Source organism: Aedes aegypti, chromosome 2 (genome assembly GCF_002204515.2).
Source record: "Aedes aegypti strain LVP_AGWG chromosome 2, AaegL5.0 Primary Assembly, whole genome shotgun sequence".
NCBI classification, from domain to species: domain Eukaryota; kingdom Metazoa; phylum Arthropoda; class Insecta; order Diptera; family Culicidae; genus Aedes; species Aedes aegypti.
The window spans coordinates 463,359,731-463,379,096 of NC_035108.1; the positions used below are offsets into that span (position 1 = coordinate 463,359,731).

Here is a 19,366-nt window from a genome sequence, read left to right on the forward strand (position 1 = left end):
AATAGCGCTAATACCGCCCCTAATAAGCGCTAATAGGGGTGATCGGGGCAATATGGGCCGCGTCATGGAATACATAGAAAAACAGCAAAACATATTGTTTAAATGCAAGTGACTTGTACTATAAAATGTTGTCTTCCATGTTACGTCGATAATTAATGTTAACATCAACTTGCAAATTATTCCAGAAACTTTTTGGAAAACCATGTTTTTCTACGTGGTCACCAACCATATGGGGCATTATGAGCCACCTTACGGGGCAGTATGAGCCACCTCATTCAATCGAATGATTTTTATTTAAAACAGTATAGAGAAGAGTTTGTGATGAAGAGTACATGATTGGAAAGGAAATTGTATTACCTTTGCTTGAAATTATTGATTCTAGCGGCTTATTTTTTAAAGATACGTAATACATAGTAAACAGACCATGTTATACTAGTACTAAATTGCGTTACTTGATTCCACGTTTTTTTCTAGCAAAGTGTTCCACTTGTAATGGTGCATAAAGATGACTATGCAGTAAAAAAAAAATCTGGTATATTTAGGCAATGCATTTTTATGTTCAAAACATCGTTTGTTTTGCTTAAATCTAGGTGGCTCATTTTGCCCCGTCCTTTCATATTGAAAATAATATATTGTTTTTCAATAATTTTGTTTACGAACAAATCTAATTTCGCTCACGAACTGTTCATTATGATCAGAAGTTTCAATGGATTGGTAAAATTTACCAGAATTTTAAATATAATTGTCTTATAGGCTTAATTAAAAACGCTTTTCATGACATAGGAGAAATTTGTACATTTTTGTAAATATCTTGAGTGTTCAAACGAACATTCTTACGTTTTTTATTGTGGTGGCTGTTTGAGGCATCCTTTAACAGATCATAATGACACTAGACATTGAAACACTGTTTTTGAGGTCAAAACCGGGGTGGCTCATATTGCCCCGTATGTTCATATTGCCCCCATTGCCCCTACCGCGAAATGGTATAGGCCGCGAAATGGCATACCGCGAAAAGGTACCAACCGCGAAACGATAAACCGCAAAATGATACTAACCGCGAAATGGTGCACCGCGAATTGATAGACCGCGGAATGATTTACCGCCAAATGTCGGACAACCAAATAAAATACAAAAAAGAATTCCTAGAAATGTCTCTACAGAAATACGCCCCGAAAAACTTTACATTCGCAACTTTCTCCATTTTTCATAAACAATTATCATAACTTGTTTACATAAAATGACTTCAACGTCACCTGCAAATGATCGCTTTCGGCTTTGTTTCATAGAGGGTGGTAGTGTGCCGAAAAATGTTTAGAAGAGCCATTTCCTCCTAGTGTTATGTCTGTTTGTCTTTGCTGTTAGATTGAATGATTTGAACTGAAGGACAGTTTGAAAAACATGTAATATTCTATTTACCCCGATAAAGTTAGTACGAAAATTTGCACTACAAAGTTATAATGTTCCAAGGAATTGTTTCTGAACTTGAAAATTGAGTTTTAATTGGTCTATTAGATTAAAATATTTAAACTCCAAAACAGTTTGGAGAACCTTGTATTACTTTTGATAGAAAATCCTTGGCAAACGGACAGCGACCTACCAATGGAGGAGTGGGCAAAAGCAGCACTGTTGAATTACGAGAAAATCCATCCGTTTGTTCAGTAACAACAATCTACACACTTGGTTACTTGGGGAGTTTCTTATGGAGATCACTGATAACGCGTGTGAACGGTTTGAGTGTGGAAATCGAAAGAGAGCTCTCGATTAGACTTAATTTATCTTACTGAACTATTGAGTACACGCTTGTTGTATATTACTCAAATAAATAAATACAACATACACCACCTGATATCTTGATTACTTTTTATGCTTTGGAAATTTGATGTATGATGTACACCTTAATGCATGGGAAGGTTAATCCATTACTTAAGACTATATTTATAGAAGTAGTCTAACGTCGATGTTCCAGAACATTTTGGATAACTTAGAGCACCCGAACAAAAGTATATTTAATCTATTTTGAATTTTCTGCTACTTTTACCCTTTTATGATATATCTGAACAGAAAACTCAAATACGTGAAATGTATGCAGAAAAAGATTTTGGTCGAAGTGTGAAGCGTATTCAAATTAGGCTAACCAATATAATCTGGACCTGTATATATTTTAGACCCTCTGGGCCATTTCCCAACAAATTACCCAGTTTAAATCAAATTACCAATAAGTTCGCATGTTATTTGGATAGATAGGACTGTTTCACATTTGCATCGATAGTTTGTGCATAAAAAATACATTTATTCTGACTTTAATTAATTTAATTTAATTCGACGAATTTTGGACTATACATGACCATGTGAGCATATTTATCTCATAGAGGAATGGGCCCGGACAGGTAGGCCGCTTGTCTGCATCGGCTGATAGTCAGAATTTGGGAAACGCAACAGCTTCCGGAGGAGTGAAAGGAAGGCGTTATATGCCCTATTTACAAAAAAGGGCGACAAATTGGAGCGTGTAATCACCATCCTAAGCGCCGCCTACAAAGTGCTATCCCAGATTCTATTCCGTCGTCTATCACCTATAGCAAACAAGTTCGTGGAAAGTTATCAAGGCGGCATATGATAGTATTGATCGTGTATAGCTATGGAAGATTATGGACGAGAGTCCTCTACGGACATGAGACGTGGATTATGCTCGAGGAGGACATGCAAGCTCTTAGGGTTTTTGAATGCCGAGTGCCAAGGACGATCTTCGGCGGCGTGCAGAAGAACGGTGTGTGGCGGCGAAGAATGAACCACGAGCTCGCTCAATTCTACGACGAACCCAATATCCTGAAGGTGGCTAAAGCTGGAAGAATCTTCTTCTTCTTTGGTGCACTACGTCCTCACTGGGACAGAGCCTGCTTCTCAGCTTAGTGTTCTTATGAGCACTTCCGCAGTTATTAACTGAGAGCCTACTGTGCCAAGGACCATTTTTGCATGTGTATATCGTGTGACAGGTACTCTATGCCCTGGGAAGTCGAGAAAATTTCCAACCCGAAAAGATCCTCGACCGGTGGGATTCGAACCCACGACCCTCAGCTTGGTCTTGCTGAAAAGCTGCTACGGCTATCTGGGCCCCTGGATACGCTGGGTTGCAAGAATGCCGGACAACAGCCTTATAAAGATGGTGTTCGCTACGAATCCGGCCCGGTCGGAACAAGAAGGCGTAGGGCGCAGCGAGCTAGGTGGTATGACCAGATGCACCTGGTTTAATTATTACATAACTGGGAGATAACATCAGTACTATCTGTCGTCATCATAGACTATAGTTTGGTTCAGTATGTTACTTTCAAAAAGTCCATTTTTTAAGACAAACATTTATGTCACTTCCGAATTCGTGAACGATAATCCTATGACGAAATGTAGAAGACTAAGTCATGGACTGAAAATTTACTACTTGAGTAAGATAGCCTGAAGAAATTGTAAAAAGTCATTTAAAAGTCATAAAACTACTTCTGCATAATACTGAGAAAAACAGTGTTGAAACCGGCAACATAGCCTATTCCTTCTATGTATTGGTAGAAACTTAAAGTATAGCTTCAAATTTCCAACAAATGGATCCAGTACTGACAAAAAATGTGCTGTCATACAACTATAGTTGAACACCCTACTTGCAATTAGGGAGAAGGAGGAAGCTTATTAGTTTGAACATTACTGCTCCAAGGAAGGCGAATGCGTGTAGTATTCTAAAATCCTCTCAAAATGCTCAAAAATGCAAATAATAGGACGGATACCCTATTGACATTCTAAGGCAAGGTAAATGTGCCTTACAACGTCAGTAGGTAGATAAACGTCGTGTTCCAAGTCTTATAAGGTACCATCAGTGCACCAGTTGCCCGCTCACACCGAAAAAAGATAAGTTTAAACAAAATAAATATGAAAACTATAGCCACTAGACGATTCAAATCGACAAATTGAATTATACTGTGGACAATCTTTTGCGTATTTACTCAAATTACCTTACTTTTACAACTCGTGAACGGGCTACTGGAACATGAGCGGATACTGGGGTGTCCTACGTTAGGCAGAAACACGAAAGGCGGAAACACATAAGGCGGAATTTCAAAAGGCAGAATCAACAAAAGGCGACTACACACAAAAGGCGGAATCACGAAAGGCAGAAACACGAAAGGCGGAATCTCGAAAGGCGGAATCACATAAGGCTAATTTAAATTAGGCGGACTTTTTGAACCAGCACAGCAAACGGCCGGCCGTTTGCTCTGCTGGTTCAAAAAGTCCGCCTAATTTAAATTAGCCTTATGTGATTCTGTGATTTGCTTTTACAGTAAAACTACCATGAGTCGATGTTCCATGACTCTATAACGACTCATGATATCATACTAAACCTAAATTTCATGGTTAATATGATGGTCCCCTCAAACAGTCTTTTACGGTGTACAATATTAAAAAGGTGATATATGGTAGGTGTACCAGTGATGGACATAATGGTTCCCTATTTTGCTATACGTATTAATTGAATTGTTTTCATATTTTGATTTTTTTTTGTGTCTCAGTTGTGAGGTATTAAATATGCCGTCACGTTAAACCATTCAAAAAAATTCCAATTGTGAATGATTTTGAAATTTATCATATGGACAAATAGGGAACCACTATACTGCCGTGAATCGCAAGTCAGTCCCATCTGTAAAAAGTTAGCACTGAGAAAATGGGCTGTGAAGTTTTCAAACTCGTTTTCCATACGGATATTCAAAAAATTCCAGGGGTTAGGAACATTTTCCAATCTTAATGAAACTTTCACAACTTGCTTTTCACTACGATATCTTTCCGAGAAAAATATAAAGATGATCAAAACAAGTTACATTTTTGTGTTCCACGGTGCGAAAGTCTGTAGTGAGACTGACATGCGATTACTTTTCATTATGGGACAATTTAAATTGCTGTTTTTCCTATTTTTTCCGAACAAAACATATTATTTTATTAGCGCAGCTGAAAGAGCATTGGAAGAGATGTTGAAAACTGAACTCAACTCAATTTTGACGAAAATGCAGATAGGACTGACTTGCGATTCACGGCAGTATATCCACCATAACTGTTACACTTTTCCTAGGTCATTCCTATCCACCTCGAACAAATTTGTAAAAAAAATGATCTAGTTGTCCGGATGGTAATGCTACGATAGGAATGACATTTGACAGTTCACAAATCAAATTTGAGTTTCACAAGTAAAGTAGAGTAAAGAGTATGACTAAATAGTTTTGTATTCTGTGCAGCTCTCCAAAGCATTTCTGTTCCATGACTCGATGTTTCCATGAGCCAATGCGAACATTTGCGAGACAAAGTTTCAAATGAGTAATTATTCTAGCTGTTACGTCTGTTTTTCTGTGCCATAACATTAAGGTAAAGATGAATCGAAGCCAAGCCTCAAATTTTCAAGAGCACAAATCTGGAGAACCGAATACCCGCTTGAGCTGAAAACTCAGCTAGTGATCAATCGATTAAGTTTTCAGCTCAAACGAATGTTTGGTTTTTCAGATTTGTGCTCCTGAAAACTCGAGGTTTGGCTTCGATTCATCTTCACCTTCACCCGAATATGAGCAGCTTGAATACCACTAGCAGACATATTAGGTGAAAAATCAGTATATGTTTCAAAGAAGAATCAATTTCAACTGGCTCTTTAGTCGCTCGTGATGCCAAACACATTCAAGGTGATAAGTTCAGAAAGAATGGCCGATGATTAAAAGAAGGAAAAATCCCTGATAATGTATTAGATATTTCTTTCCAAAAAATAGACTATGTCCATCACTCGGGCAAATGTTATTTTCGAGCAAGTGTATTTCGGGCTAGTGACGTAGGATTACAGATATAAGAATGCAAAAATGACAACTTTGACAAAGAAAGCTCTGAAGTAATAACGGTGGAAGTGCTCATTTAACTCAAGCTGAGAAGCAGACTATGTCTCAGTGAGGGCGTAGTGCCAAGAAGAAATAGCAATAAAATTGGCTAGATTTCTCGAAAATTTAGCGCAAACCTAAGGCTGAAACAGTCGGCAATAAATAAAAGAAATAGAAACAGGCGACGGATATTTCACCTAACATCAACCTGGTGTGGGACCTACATATAAATTGAAAAACAAAAAAACACCGTTTTTCAAAAGTAATTCTAAGTCCGCTTAGAGATTTTGAAAACGTCGATATGAATAGGAACCTAAACAGCTCAGTCTAATTATCGTTTGGAAGCTTAAGTAAGCATTTTAAAATCGTTTTTGAACAATTCCGCCTTTTTAGATTATGCCTTATGTTATTTTCCGCCTTTTGTTACACGTCTAAGTTAGTCTGCCTTTTGAGTTTCCGCCTTATGTTATTCCGCCTTTCGTGTTTCCGCCTTTCGTTAGGGTCCCGGATACTGGTGCACTGACGGCACTAATTTTGTAACACTCAGTTTTTAGAGGTTTTAATGTTAATATTAATTGACTTACTCAAAATTTTCGGTTTCTTTCCCACAGACCAAGTTCCAATTCTTCGACGTCGCGCCGCTTGGTCGCATCCTGAATCGCTTCTCGTCGGACGTCTACACCATCGACGACTCGCTCCCGTTTATCCTGAACATTCTGCTGGCCCAGTTTTTCGGTCTAATGGGTGCCCTCGCCATCAGCTTGTACGCAATGCCTTGGCTGGGATTGCTCATAATCCCTCTGTGCCCGATCTACCTAACGCTTCAGAACCAATACCGATACGCATCGAGGGACATCAAGCGACTGTCCAGCAATGCCCTGTCGCCGTTGTATGCTCATTTTACAGAGACACTTCAGGGGATGGCCACGATTCGTGCGATGCGCGGCGAAGCTCGCTTCAAGAAAAACTTCCTATTCAAATTGGAAGAAAGTATAAAAGCTCAATTGTCGTCGTCTGCTGCCCAACAGTGGCTCGGATTGAGGTTGCAGTTGTTGGGAGCGTTTCTGGTCGGAGGAGCTGGATTGTTGGCGGCCATAACATCTGCTCATCTCACGTCTCCCGAAATGGTTGGATTAACGATTTCGTATGCCCTGTCCATAACGGGGCTATTGTCCGGATTGTTGAACGCGGTTTCGGAATCCGAACAGGAGTTTGTCGCCGTTGAAAGAGTAAACCAGTACTGTGAGCTCGACAAGGAAGTCAACTACGAAGGATCGGCGGATCCTCCATTTGGGTGGCCTTATCAAGGAGTGGTCATCTTTGAGAACGTCCATCTCAAGTACCGAGAACACTTACCTTTGTCATTACGGGGCATTTCGATGCACATTACTTCCTGTGAGAGAATCGGACTTGTCGGCAGAACGGGAGCAGGTAAGAGTTCCATTTTAGCTTCTATAATGAGAGTGGCTCCCCTCGAGAGGGGAACCATTACCATCGATTGCGTTAACATCGCCACGCTCCCGTTGGACGTATTGCGTAGTCGGATTGCAGTAGTGTCACAAGATCCGTTCCTATTCAATGGGACCATCCGGGAGAATCTCGATCCTCGAGGGCTGCACCTGGACTCGGAGATCTGGGAGGCCATCACTTGCTGCTTGGCGAGTCCTCTCGTGCAAGCTCTCGGGGGTCTCAACGCTAAGCTGGATCCCAGTGGATCCAACCTGTCTGCTGGTCAGAAACAGTTACTATGCCTTACGCGAGCACTACTTAAAAAATCCAAAATCGTCCTCATCGACGAGGGAACTGCAAATCTAGACTACGAGGCGGAATCCGCCATACAGCTTGTGCTCAAAAATGCCTTCCGCGGAAGAACTGTTATCCTAATTGCTCACCGACTGAATGGACTGCAGAACACGGAACGAATAATTGTGATGAAAGATGGCGAAATAGCCGAACAGGGAACTCCGCGAGAACTTGCCCTAAACGAGGACACATTATTCCACTCAATGCTGCAGGAGCAGCAAAATACAACCTTTGCCAAGTTGTAATCCTGATCCTAATCCTAGTCCGCATCACGTATGAAATTTTCTCGGATTGATACGTTTCCTTATGATATCAACTAGCGCATCTGCCTTAGGCTTTCGTTTTCTGGGAAAAACTATTTTTTCCAATAATTCTGCTTTTTAGTTAGAAACCAAATCATTCGGAAAATAGGTTCTAGTTTTACTTCTTGATAAGAGTACATAGTTTTAGAATGTTCCTTAAGAATAAATAGTTAAACATCTTATACAGTGTTTGGAACGGAAAAGAAACTTCCTGATTCAGGCATCCACGTGTTTCACCCGCTGCAGTGCCACGTAGCATCGTTTCGTCTGGAGGTCATGGTAACCGACTGGGCCAATCTCGCAATCGGCACAAATCAGAAACTTTGTTTGGTCCACCGTGTGCGAGAAGCCAATGTTCTCGAAGGTGAACATGTCGTTGATGACCCAAAAGTGTTTTAGCTTCTCGCAGGGGAACTCCGTTGGTCCGGCATCTGGCGCTGGTCGCTTCTTCTTGTGCGTCTCGGGCAGGTCGTACTGGAATGGGACAGTAGAAAAACGTTGGGTCGGTAGGAAATTATTTGTTGAAGGTTATCTAGGGATATCTAGCAATCAAAATGCTCATTTTGTCTCAAAACACATATCATACAAATCTGATGTTGCTAATGCTAATCAATGTTTGTAGTGAGCACTCTTGTAAATAAGTGTTCTGAATGATAAGATCCATGCTCTTAAAAAGCTAAATCTTTCGTAAGGACAAAGGAACAAACGATTGTCCCTATACACACCCACACAGTGCCGTAGCGTGCGGTTGGCCAGGTTGGCACCCGCCATGGGCGCCAGCTCTCAGGGGGCGCCAAAATGCGTGACGCACTTGGCAAAATTTTGGAAGAGTCATAGCCAATAAGTGTCAAATTCAAAGTGGAAAAATTAACACATTTGTGAAAGCATCTCAGAAGATTTCAGTATTCAGAACTTTGAGATTCCTGACAAGAGTTCTTAAAATTATGAATTCTTTAAATTTACTTTAAATTTGCTAGGTAGTTATTTTTTGAAATTTATTTCTAGTTTTTAAAATCAGTGTACAAGTATGTCTGGCAGCCATGTTCTAAGTACTTTTCTTTTTTTATGTTATAAAATCCTTCATAACTGTTTAAATTGTTGTTCGATTAAGGATACAAAACGAGAATAAACAATTTTTTTTTGTGAATTAGGAAAAATATAAGCATCACAAGATACGTTTCCTCTCCCATGCCTTTTAAGCTGTTTGAAAGCTAAACTGTATTTCTAATAAACATGGAGAAAAACTATTGCTCTTCAGTGAAGTTCGCCAAACACAACTAATAAAATCCAGGAAGAACACCCTGAGAAAATATTTCTATGTGAATAGGGTACCGTTGTTATACAATCTTATGTAGCGGATTCCACATAAATTATAGACAGGATTCACACATAATTGGGGTCTTAGGAGAACATGAGTATTTACTGCAGTTTTTACTATTTGTAATGAAATGTTTTTGGATGTTAAGCATTCTGACATTTAGCTGAATGATATATTTTTGTGAGAAGAAATTTCATACGAATTTAGAATCAAGACTGTTTTAAACACCGTTCATTACAACAATAATAACGCTGTTGAAAACAACATATCTTATCACAGGAAATCGTGGACATATATCTGGATTTTAACAGGATACATACTAAGCTCCTATGGTGAATTCCACCGTAATCTCAACAGCTGAACAGTTCGGTGAAATAAACAGCGTAATTTCGTCGGAGTTTTACGGATTCCGGTGAATTTTTACTGAATACTGTGAAAATATATCGTACTCCGTTAATATATTTTACCGAACCGTTCAGCTGTTGAGATTTCACAGGAATCCGTAAAATAATTTAAGTGTGTAGTTGGTGTCATTTTGATTGAACACTAGTCAGAATACTTTTGATTGCATTCTGAGTATAATTCTACAAAATTCATCACTGCAATGATCATATCGTCTTGGATACAATTTTCAAAGAATTCCCTGACAGAATCGTAGATAAAACCTCTACAGAGACCTGACAAATTTATCTTCAGAATCCTAAGCAGAATATTTACACCAATTTTGACTTAAAAAATATGGAATAAGAATGACTCATTCACAATTCTCAGACAGTTCATCTAAAAACAAATTTTAAAGTTTTTCTTAAAATTAATTAACAGTTCATGTTGGTTGGTTTGACTTTATTAACGAGATTTTTAGCCCTGGGCTAGTTGGTGGGGATTGCTTATCAAACCTTCCGGTCCGCCTCATAGTTACGTACTATTTGGTGCTGGGTGTAGTTCTTGTTTTTCCAGCTGTATTGAAAAGCATGAGCCATAGTCTTTGGCATACAATCGGTTCTTTCTTTAGCAGAAAAGAACCGAAATGTCTATCGACGACCGATGATTGCTAGCTGATATTGTGGAGAGCTTGTCTTGATACGTTCATCGCTTCAAGCTAGTTGAAAAACTGAATACACTGATTGCCTGTCGATCAGAGCCGAACTAGGCATAGATCGTCTACATACATCTGAATCTACATGTCTCCGATGTATTACATCGTTCCAGGTGGGAGTTATCTGATATGTGAATATGGTACCATAACAGAATTTTTCATCTGGATGAAGTGATAAATCATAATATTCCGCAAACTGTATCACACATCTACAGAATGTATTGCGTGAAGTTAAGACAGCAGATTATTGGCAAATCAACATCCCAAGATCAAATTTTTGTTACAACCCAATGTAGGTTAGGTATTATTAAATTAGGCTGTAGAAAATGATAAATATCTGATCACTTAGGAATGTGTGGCAAGGTAATAAATGCTCGTGATTTGTTTTCTTCGAATACACATGTATAAATTGTTAAAATTACCGAATCATACGCGGAATTTATTAAACGGATCATGAAATTAGGACTGAAATCATAATGATGATAGATTATCAACTTCCCTTTCGTCGTGCTATGTGCAGGGTTGCGATGGATCTTCTTCGTGAACAATGATCGACGCATCTTCGCGATCCAACATTCGCCAAAATTCATTTTTCATTTTTGCGTCACGAAGAGCATCGCAAAAAGCGAACGGATGCAACGCCGAAGAAGCAAAATGAACACACCGATAAGTGGTTCGCGAAGCCTTTCCACTCGTAGGATTCATTTATCCACGCGCTGTTCATTCTCGTGATTCATTGCAAGGTTGCTTCTTCTCGCAAAGACAAGCAAACACTCCATGCTAAGCCAGCTCCACGCAGCGCATGTGTTAAAGCTACACAGAATGAGGCAACCAATGCAGAACTGGCTGACTGAGTGAAAATTCTGAGTAGGTCGCACTCATTCTGTGAGTTGCCGACGTTTTGGCCTTCGGCTGTCCGGGATCGATGGAAACGGAACATTCAATGATATCCCGCGTGGCAGCAAACAGTTGGCCGTTGGTAAGATGGGGAGTTATCTGAGATGTTTTCTAGCGAAAAGCCGGAAAATGATCGCAAATGCGAAAGTTTTTTCCCCATTTGCTTCCGCTTCGGTCATTCAAATGAAAAAATTTCTGAAAATCTTTAAAATTGGGAATCTATGACATTTGGTCGAAAGACATTTGGTCGAATGACATTTAGTCGAATGACGTTTGGTCGAAAGTACATTTGGTCGAACGGACATTTCGTCGAATGGACATTTGGTCGAAAAGGTTTAGTTGCAACAGAAAGCATATGACATTTGGTCGAACCGACATTTCGAGGAAAGAATTGTGCTCGAATCTGAATATTATGGAAACAAAGTTTTACGTTCAGTCCGACTACCGTCAAGAGTAGCATTTTTTCGCTTATACAAGAATGATTGAATAATTGAAAAAGTATCAGCTATTTTACCAACAATCTTTATGCGATTAGCAAAATTTTTATATTCAATTTGATGGACGCTATTCCAACGTATTAATCTACATCTTGCGTTATGACGTTTCATGCTGCTTTCTCGTTCAGGTATGTTCTGAGATTCGAGATAAGCTGATCTTAAATGGAAACAAGCCAACTTTTATCACCTCAGTCAACTGGTCTTCCCTTACCCGGTACATAGAATTAGCACATTTTTCATTTTTAATAATCCAAAACTTCTACTGCAAACTCTGTTATCAACTTTGTCGAGGTCATCCTAGCACGAGGTCATCAACTCTGTCAGCAATACCATATATTCGCTTGAGAAATGTTATTAAGCTGGAAGTCACAATAAGCAAATTGGCCATAAGTAGAGTTACCGACACCTAACATTCACTTCACCATAAAGGTTATCTGTGAAGCAAATTTTTCCTGCCGTTTTAATTTTAATTTCCGCATTCAGAAAATCTTACACACGTCCTTGAGCTGCAAGACCCGGAATGCAAAGTAAGATCCCGAGCTCACTCTCCAAATGCTTCCATCAGATGAGCTGATCTTCATTACGAAGAACGATGATATTTCAAAAGAATAATAAATGAAGAAAATATTATGTTCACATCGTTGAGTAATAAAATAACGTATTGAGCAGTTTTTCAAAGAATGATGATATTTTGAAAGAATAATAAATTCACTAGAGCTAAGTATTTTAGTTAATGTACAAAAAAAAACTGTTAAAAAGTTCATTTTGATAATCATCGATATTTTAAATTTTGGCATAACTTCAAATTACAAATAAAAAGGTGTATTAAACTTAAAAATAAGACTACAGCAAATGCCCCATTTTTTATTCAACAACAGTTAAAGGAGAAACTTAAAAGTAGATGGAGTACCGTGTACCTTTTAATTCCGCTCCTAAATGCTTATCTTTGACAGATACGCGTATTTCGACTACCATTTGCAGTCTTCTTCAGTGTCAGTTACTCGTATCCACTGCAGTTAATGATTCAGATTATTCAAAAGAATACGCTACCTTATCAACTTTGCAAAATAAATATCAATTTTATCAGATGATCTTTCAATGAACCATTTAAAAATAAGCTTTTAACCTAATTTCCTTTCAACTATACATCTTTCGACCAAAATATGTGTTCTTAAACCATTCGACCAAATGTCCATTCGACGAAATGTCCTTTCGACCAAATGTACTTTCGACCAAATGTCATTCGACCAAACGTCATTCGACCAAATGTCATTCGACGAAATGTCCTAAAGCCAAAATTGGAATGTTTTTTTTATGTTTTCAGAAGCATAACAAAAATGGAAACGAATTCCGCATTCCAAGTGTTCCTCCTCTGTGCGCAATTCACTAATTCAGTTTTGTTTACCACCGTTTGCACAAAACTGTGAACAGTCCCTTTGCACAGAATCTGTGCTGCACGAAAAGAGGCCAATTTTGTGCGCTTGGCACTCATTTTTGAGCGGAGCAAGTTTAGCGTGATTGTTGCAAGCCCACATGAAGATGATCGAAATGAATATTTTCCTGTTCTTCGCGAAGAGTAGGCAGTGTGGATCGTACCGTTCAAATTATCGAGCGATGGAAAATCACCCGATGATAGCGTCGGGAGAAACAGCGATCCGAAAATGAAACACGAACGAATGAAGCGCCCGAACGGTTGTTTGTGTTTATTCGCAGATTCTGTTTTGATGCCTACGAAAATTCATCGTGCCTCGCGTTTCCGATCGTTGTTCAGCAACATTGGCTATGTGTTACCGTAAGAATCACCTAACTGATTGGTTTCCCACTACTTACACCAATACAACAGCATGAAAACTAAAGTATTATAATCGCGCGTTGAAACTTATTCAATATCCATAAATTACATTAATTCTTGGATATAGCTGGTATAAATAACAGAATCATCAACTTCTTAAACATTCTATAACTGAAATCAGTATGCTTGTTTTATCAAACATGCTCAATCTGCACCTAAAATCTCGGATCCAAATAGTTTTCTAAATAAAAATTGTGTCTAAAAAAAACGTGTATCCCAACAAAACATAATTAAGTAGGAGTTTACAAGTTACTTAGGGACTTGAAAGCACATGAAAAGCAGTTTAAATTGATATATTAGTAGATCGTCACTATAACATTTTTATATTCTCATTTCATCATGGTCCTCATTGCTCGAGCGGAGACGAACACCCTGAAGATGGAAAAAATCGACAGCGCTACGATAAGGAAACGTAACAGATGAGAAACTATCGATACATTTATCAATTATAAAACCCCTTTTTAATGTTGATTGAAAGCTAATGGGGATTTTGACGGTTCGATTGGTGGCTTACCGCCTACTCGCATTTCTCCCTTTCAGGATCTCTACTCACAACAATAATTATTTAACACAAAACTAATATCAGATGGGCCACCATTCCGTGGAGTGGTGTGGCCCCTTCCTTTCCTTGTTTTCTTATCTTTCCAGAACAACCGAAATGAAGAAGGAAACCTCCAAGCCATTGTGGAGAAATGATGTCACAACAGGAAGATGAACAAACATTGATTACATGGATAATAATAACATTGATTACATGGATAATAATAACTATTTACACCCTGACAGAACTGCCTATCTCATAAATAGGTAGTAGGGCGGGACGATGGTGCGGGCCTACCCACTCTGTCATCGGTGTGCGTCTGGCGTGCTAACTGGTATAGCATGGCCTATGGGGCTCTGCCTGCACAAATCATGTTTTCTTTCTCTTTCACTTTTTTGTGAATTGCTAACAACAATGCCATTAAAGTAAATCCAATACAAGAATGCAGTGCAGAACCTCATAACGCCTTTTTCGGTAAACGTATTTCCCAGCGTGGGGTTTATAGGGATGTTTGTGTAAACAACGCAGATTGGCCATGGCTAGGGGGTGCGTTGGTATTAGCAGATTATTAGCAGATTAGCAGAGATTTTTAGCCCTGGGCTAGTTCATCTCGGGACCAACGGCTTTACTTCCCTTCCGAAGGAAGTCGTCACTATAACTTTTTACGTCATAAGTGACTATGTCGGGGATGGGATTCGATCCCAGGTCCTCGGCGTGAGAGGCGAGTGTTCTAACCACTACACCAGGTCCGTCCCCAACAGTTCATGTATTTTAAATGTAAGTGAACACTTAAGCTTTAGCATGACACTTCTTCTGTGTTTTAAAAAATGAGTTCATATAGAAGCCGCAGAAAAAAAATGAAAATAAACCTTTTGGAATTTATATGGTAAGTTTAACGTGTTTCATGAGAAAAAAATGTTAAATTTTGACTTTGACTAGGGGCGCGCAAATAGAGGTTCGCCAAGGGCGCCATGAGGCAACGCTACGGCTCTGCACCTACACCAGACACACTGCTAGTTAATACAAATATTGAAAAGGAAAGTGCTAGTTGTTGAACTTTGGATCAGGGCTAAGCGCCGATCCTAAAAGAAGAGTTTGGGAACCCCTTGTGGCTAGGCCTGTAAAGTCTCGTCCCCAGCGAGCGTCTCGAGTGTGAGAATGTAACAACTAGAAAAGTCATACATAAATAATACAATTGGCTCCGTACATTGTTAACCGCGATTGGGCCTAAAATAAACGAACTAGTTAGAAAAGAACATTCGGCGAAAAGTTCATCCAAGAACTCCTTTACGGAGTATTCTCCCAGGAACTTGAAACCTTTTAAGGGGCAAAATTCTTTGAGTATTTTACCAAAGTTATAGATGGAATTACTTCACGACTTTTCTCAGAATTTCAGCAAACATTCCTGCATAAACTACTTGATACGTTTCTTTGGGAGTTTTTTTAAGGATTGCACAAAGTTTTCTTGAAGAATTCCACTAATGATTCCGTCTAGATTTCTAGCAGATGCTTCATGGTATTTCCTCTTAAATCTCTACAGGAATAATACCCGGAATTCATCTAGGAAATATTCTATGGATACTGTCTAGTTTTTTAATTCACCATTGAAATATTTTTCCAACAATATCTTCCAAAATTTGTCGAGTTATCCTAAGAATATTTCATTTCATGTGGAATGCCATCCGACATTTTTCTGAGAATTTTTTCTGAAGATTCTTATTGAAATGCATCTTAGAAAAACGTTAGTCCACAGATGCCGTTAAGAATTCATTTTAAGTTTCCTTTTCGGATTCTATCAAAATTTACACCATCAATCACTAAAGTAATCTGGATGCTTGTCCCAGATCACTTTTATTGTTCCTGAGATTGATCCAAGAATTTGTTCAAGGTAAACTTTAGAAACTTCTCCAAAACATCAACCGTACCTTGCTCAGGAGCTCCTCTTGGGATTTTTCAAGAGTAATTCCAGCAACTCCATTAGAAAATCATTCGAGGATTTCTATATGAATTTTCCCAAGACCTCCTAGAAAATTTTACAAGGATTTTCTTCTAGCATTGCTTCAGAAGATCTAAGGTAACACTTGATAAAATCCAAGAATAAATAATCCCGAGATTAATTTCTGGTGAAGTTGACTAATTCTGGAGGAAATCGAAATGAATCTCTGGAAAAATCAATGGTTTATTTCTTAACTTTTTCCTCCCATGACGTTGATCGACTTTTTACTTGTAAAAAAAACCTTTAAAAAAAAGAGCTTAAACAAACAATATATATTGTATATTGTACATGAGCTAAATTGTTCGAAATCAGTTTAAAAAAAAGGATTGTTTTAAGCAGTAATTTGATTGAGAAAGTTAACAGTAGATTGGAGTACCTTGTACCTTTAAGGTGAAACAGTTTGAAATCAACTTCTAAGATTGCACTAAAACTTCAAAGCCACAAATCTCGTGAAGAAAGCATCCAACAGTGCACTTTTTATTTTGGATTCGTGCAGTAGCAAAAAGCTTGAAATAAGAAGATTAGGAACGTTTTCCAATTATTTCTCCAGTTTTGTGCCTTCGAAAACGTTAGTAGGGGGAGACACTCCTTTACGAGTAACTGACACTGATGAAGACTGCAAGTGGTAGTCGAAATAGGCGTATCTGTCAAAGATAAGTATTTAGGGCGGAATTAAAAGGTACAAGGTACTCCAATCTACTTTTAAGTTTCTCTATTGAGATTCTGCTCAGAGGATTCGAATACATTAAAAAGAGTAATTTGATTGTTTATCAGAAGTTTTGCGTCGAAATACTTAGTTGACTATTAAATTAATCAGATGAGTATGGCATCATGTTCCAGTAGCTATCCCATAGTCCCCATCTGATTCGATTTGTCTCAATTGCTTCGAAAATCGATGGAGCTCTGGAGCAACCATGCAAAAGAGAGGGTTAACCAAAACGGTATTTAAAGATACTATTTTCCATTTTCCGCTCTAAAGACCTATCAAGAAACTGACGCGATTATTCTAGAGGGTCTTCTGGAATTTTTTGTTTTCTGGGATTTCTCGAGGAAAAGCTTCAGTGAGTTCTCCAGAGATTTCGTCTATAATACGTTCAAGGACTCCTTCAGGGATCACACCGAAAATTCCTCTAGTAATTTTCAAGTTATTTTAAGAGAAATTTCTCTAGCAAATCCTTCAGCACTTCTAATTCTATTTAATTCTATAGGGTTTAGTCTAAAATTTCAAACAAGCACTCTCCCAAAAAATACTACAAAATATTAGTATTGTGTCAATGTTTCTTCCACACCTTAATTAATTCCTGATGAAATTCTTGGGAAAAATAATGCTAAATACGTGCAGTAACACGAGCAATGATACTTGCCGTAACGACTCTTAGAAATATCCTCAGTTCAGCATGGCTGGTCGAATTTTTTGATAAATCGTAGCTACCAGCTCTGTTATTTATGTTTGTAAAATGATTGTATCTCTTCATTGATTTTCTCTTGATCGTTCCAATTGCCAAGTGGACCGTTATGAACACATCAGTAACAGTCGGCCTACAGTTATGCATAACCCACATATACGGATCAGTGTTGAATGAAGTGTAGAATTTCTCATCAAGCAGATTCACTTGCAATCAGATCAAAATATTTTACCTTCGGCTCAGCTTAATAATCAATAATAATGTGTTGCTAAACTTTTTCCTTGTTTCTTGGAAATAAATTGTCAAACAAATTCTTAGAAACGATAATTCACAAATGTTAGATGGAAAAAATAATACTAGTCGGGTACCAAAGATAAGACAAGCTCAAATATAATGCAAAATCGCTTTCGCTAATACACCTTTCATTTATCTTGCAGATAGATTGCTGTTAGGGTGTTCTGATCCATTATACAGTTTTGATTCATGAATATTAAGGGTCCTCTCTCACTGATCCACATCTTTGGGATGGACACTATGAATTTCAGTTAAACTCGACACTATTTCATAGATGATCATGAAATTTGTGCCGTGGTTAATCGGTCTTGTACAATGTCACCATGATTTTTAACCATTAGTATTGTCTTCTGAAAAATGATTCTTAGTTGATTCATAACTGCGAGGTGACTGTACTGTACATATTCAGTTCAACACCTGATCTTGATCTGCCCCTTCCAAAATTTAATCCATCAACATAACTTACCTCACTTTCCACGTAATCAGCGCAGCCCGGCTTCAGCATTAGCGAGCCACAGTGCGTACAGTTGACGTTGGTTTTGTTTTTCTCGTTCTCGACCAGCTCGGCCACGTTCAGCTCTTGTTTTTCACTCATGGCTAACTAACGCTAATGATACTGTTTGAAGCCACGAAAACCAATTCAACAATCAATCAACCTGTGGCGATACGAATGCGATGAATGATTCGATTTATGATCGCCTTGAGTCAGGCTTTGTTGGTAAACAAATCAGTGAAACGTCATGAGAGTAAGACGTTTTTGCAATAAAGTAGTGTTAGTGTATATTTCATATCGCACAGTACTGTTCGTCCGCTTCAGGCTTGGTATTTTATTTTGTTCTAATGATTATTTCATCATTTATAATATTTTTTAAGTAATTGATTAACTATTATTTTTTTATGTAAAATCACTGTAAATACAATGCTATTATTTTCCATACATCACATTGTTGCATCAAAACTGTCAAAAGTGTCGTGGACTAAACGCGACTCGAGGATACTGAAGAGTGAAGACCGCTTTTCATTTACAATTGGGTCCTAAAATGTTTAATGAATTCTTGTTTTTATTTAATAATACGAAAGAGCATGTTCTTGCAACTACTTTAGCAATTTTTCTAGCTCAAATAACGGCTATAACCTTTTTAAAATTCAATTTTAAAAATAGTTCCAAATATGAACCTTGACACTTGTGATCATGTTTGACATTCACTTTTTCGACAAAATTGCCACAGGGCTTATAATTTTAACAATGCACGGAGAAGCGAAACAACTCAAAATTGAGTCTTTTTCACTCATCTTGACAGCTAAGTGGAATGATTCAAAATTGAGTTGTTTGTAAAGTACTTAATTCTGAGTCATTTCACTACTACATTGAATTGAGTGATTTTAACTATATTGCAATAACTCAAAAGTACCCAATACCGAGAGTTGTGTTGAAACTGTTTTTTTAAATAATGAAATAGGTAATTTCTTTGTTTTTAA

At 38.1% G+C, this 19,366-nt stretch overlaps 2 protein-coding genes across 2 annotated transcripts in view; one reads left to right on the forward strand and one right to left on the reverse strand.

The window, feature by feature from the left end:
* LOC5568184 (multidrug resistance-associated protein 7) overlaps positions 1-8,172 on the forward strand; it is a 53,997-nt gene extending 45,825 nt beyond the window's left edge. The window contains exon 5 of the mRNA XM_021848220.1: positions 6,497-8,172. Coding sequence (XP_021703912.1) covers positions 6,497-7,933 — 1,437 coding nt within the window. The 3' untranslated portion in view covers positions 7,934-8,172. The remainder of the gene's footprint in view (positions 1-6,496) is intronic.
* LOC5568185 (guanine nucleotide exchange factor MSS4 homolog) lies at positions 8,088-18,608 on the reverse strand. Its single transcript, XM_021848221.1, has 2 exons — positions 18,354-18,608; positions 8,088-8,464 (listed from the first exon to the last, which is right to left on the reverse strand). Exons 1-2 carry the CDS (start codon positions 18,480-18,482, stop codon positions 8,207-8,209), a joined length of 387 nt encoding a protein of 128 aa, XP_021703913.1. The 5' UTR covers positions 18,483-18,608; the 3' UTR covers positions 8,088-8,206.
* Positions 18,609-19,366: the final 758 nt, after the last annotated feature.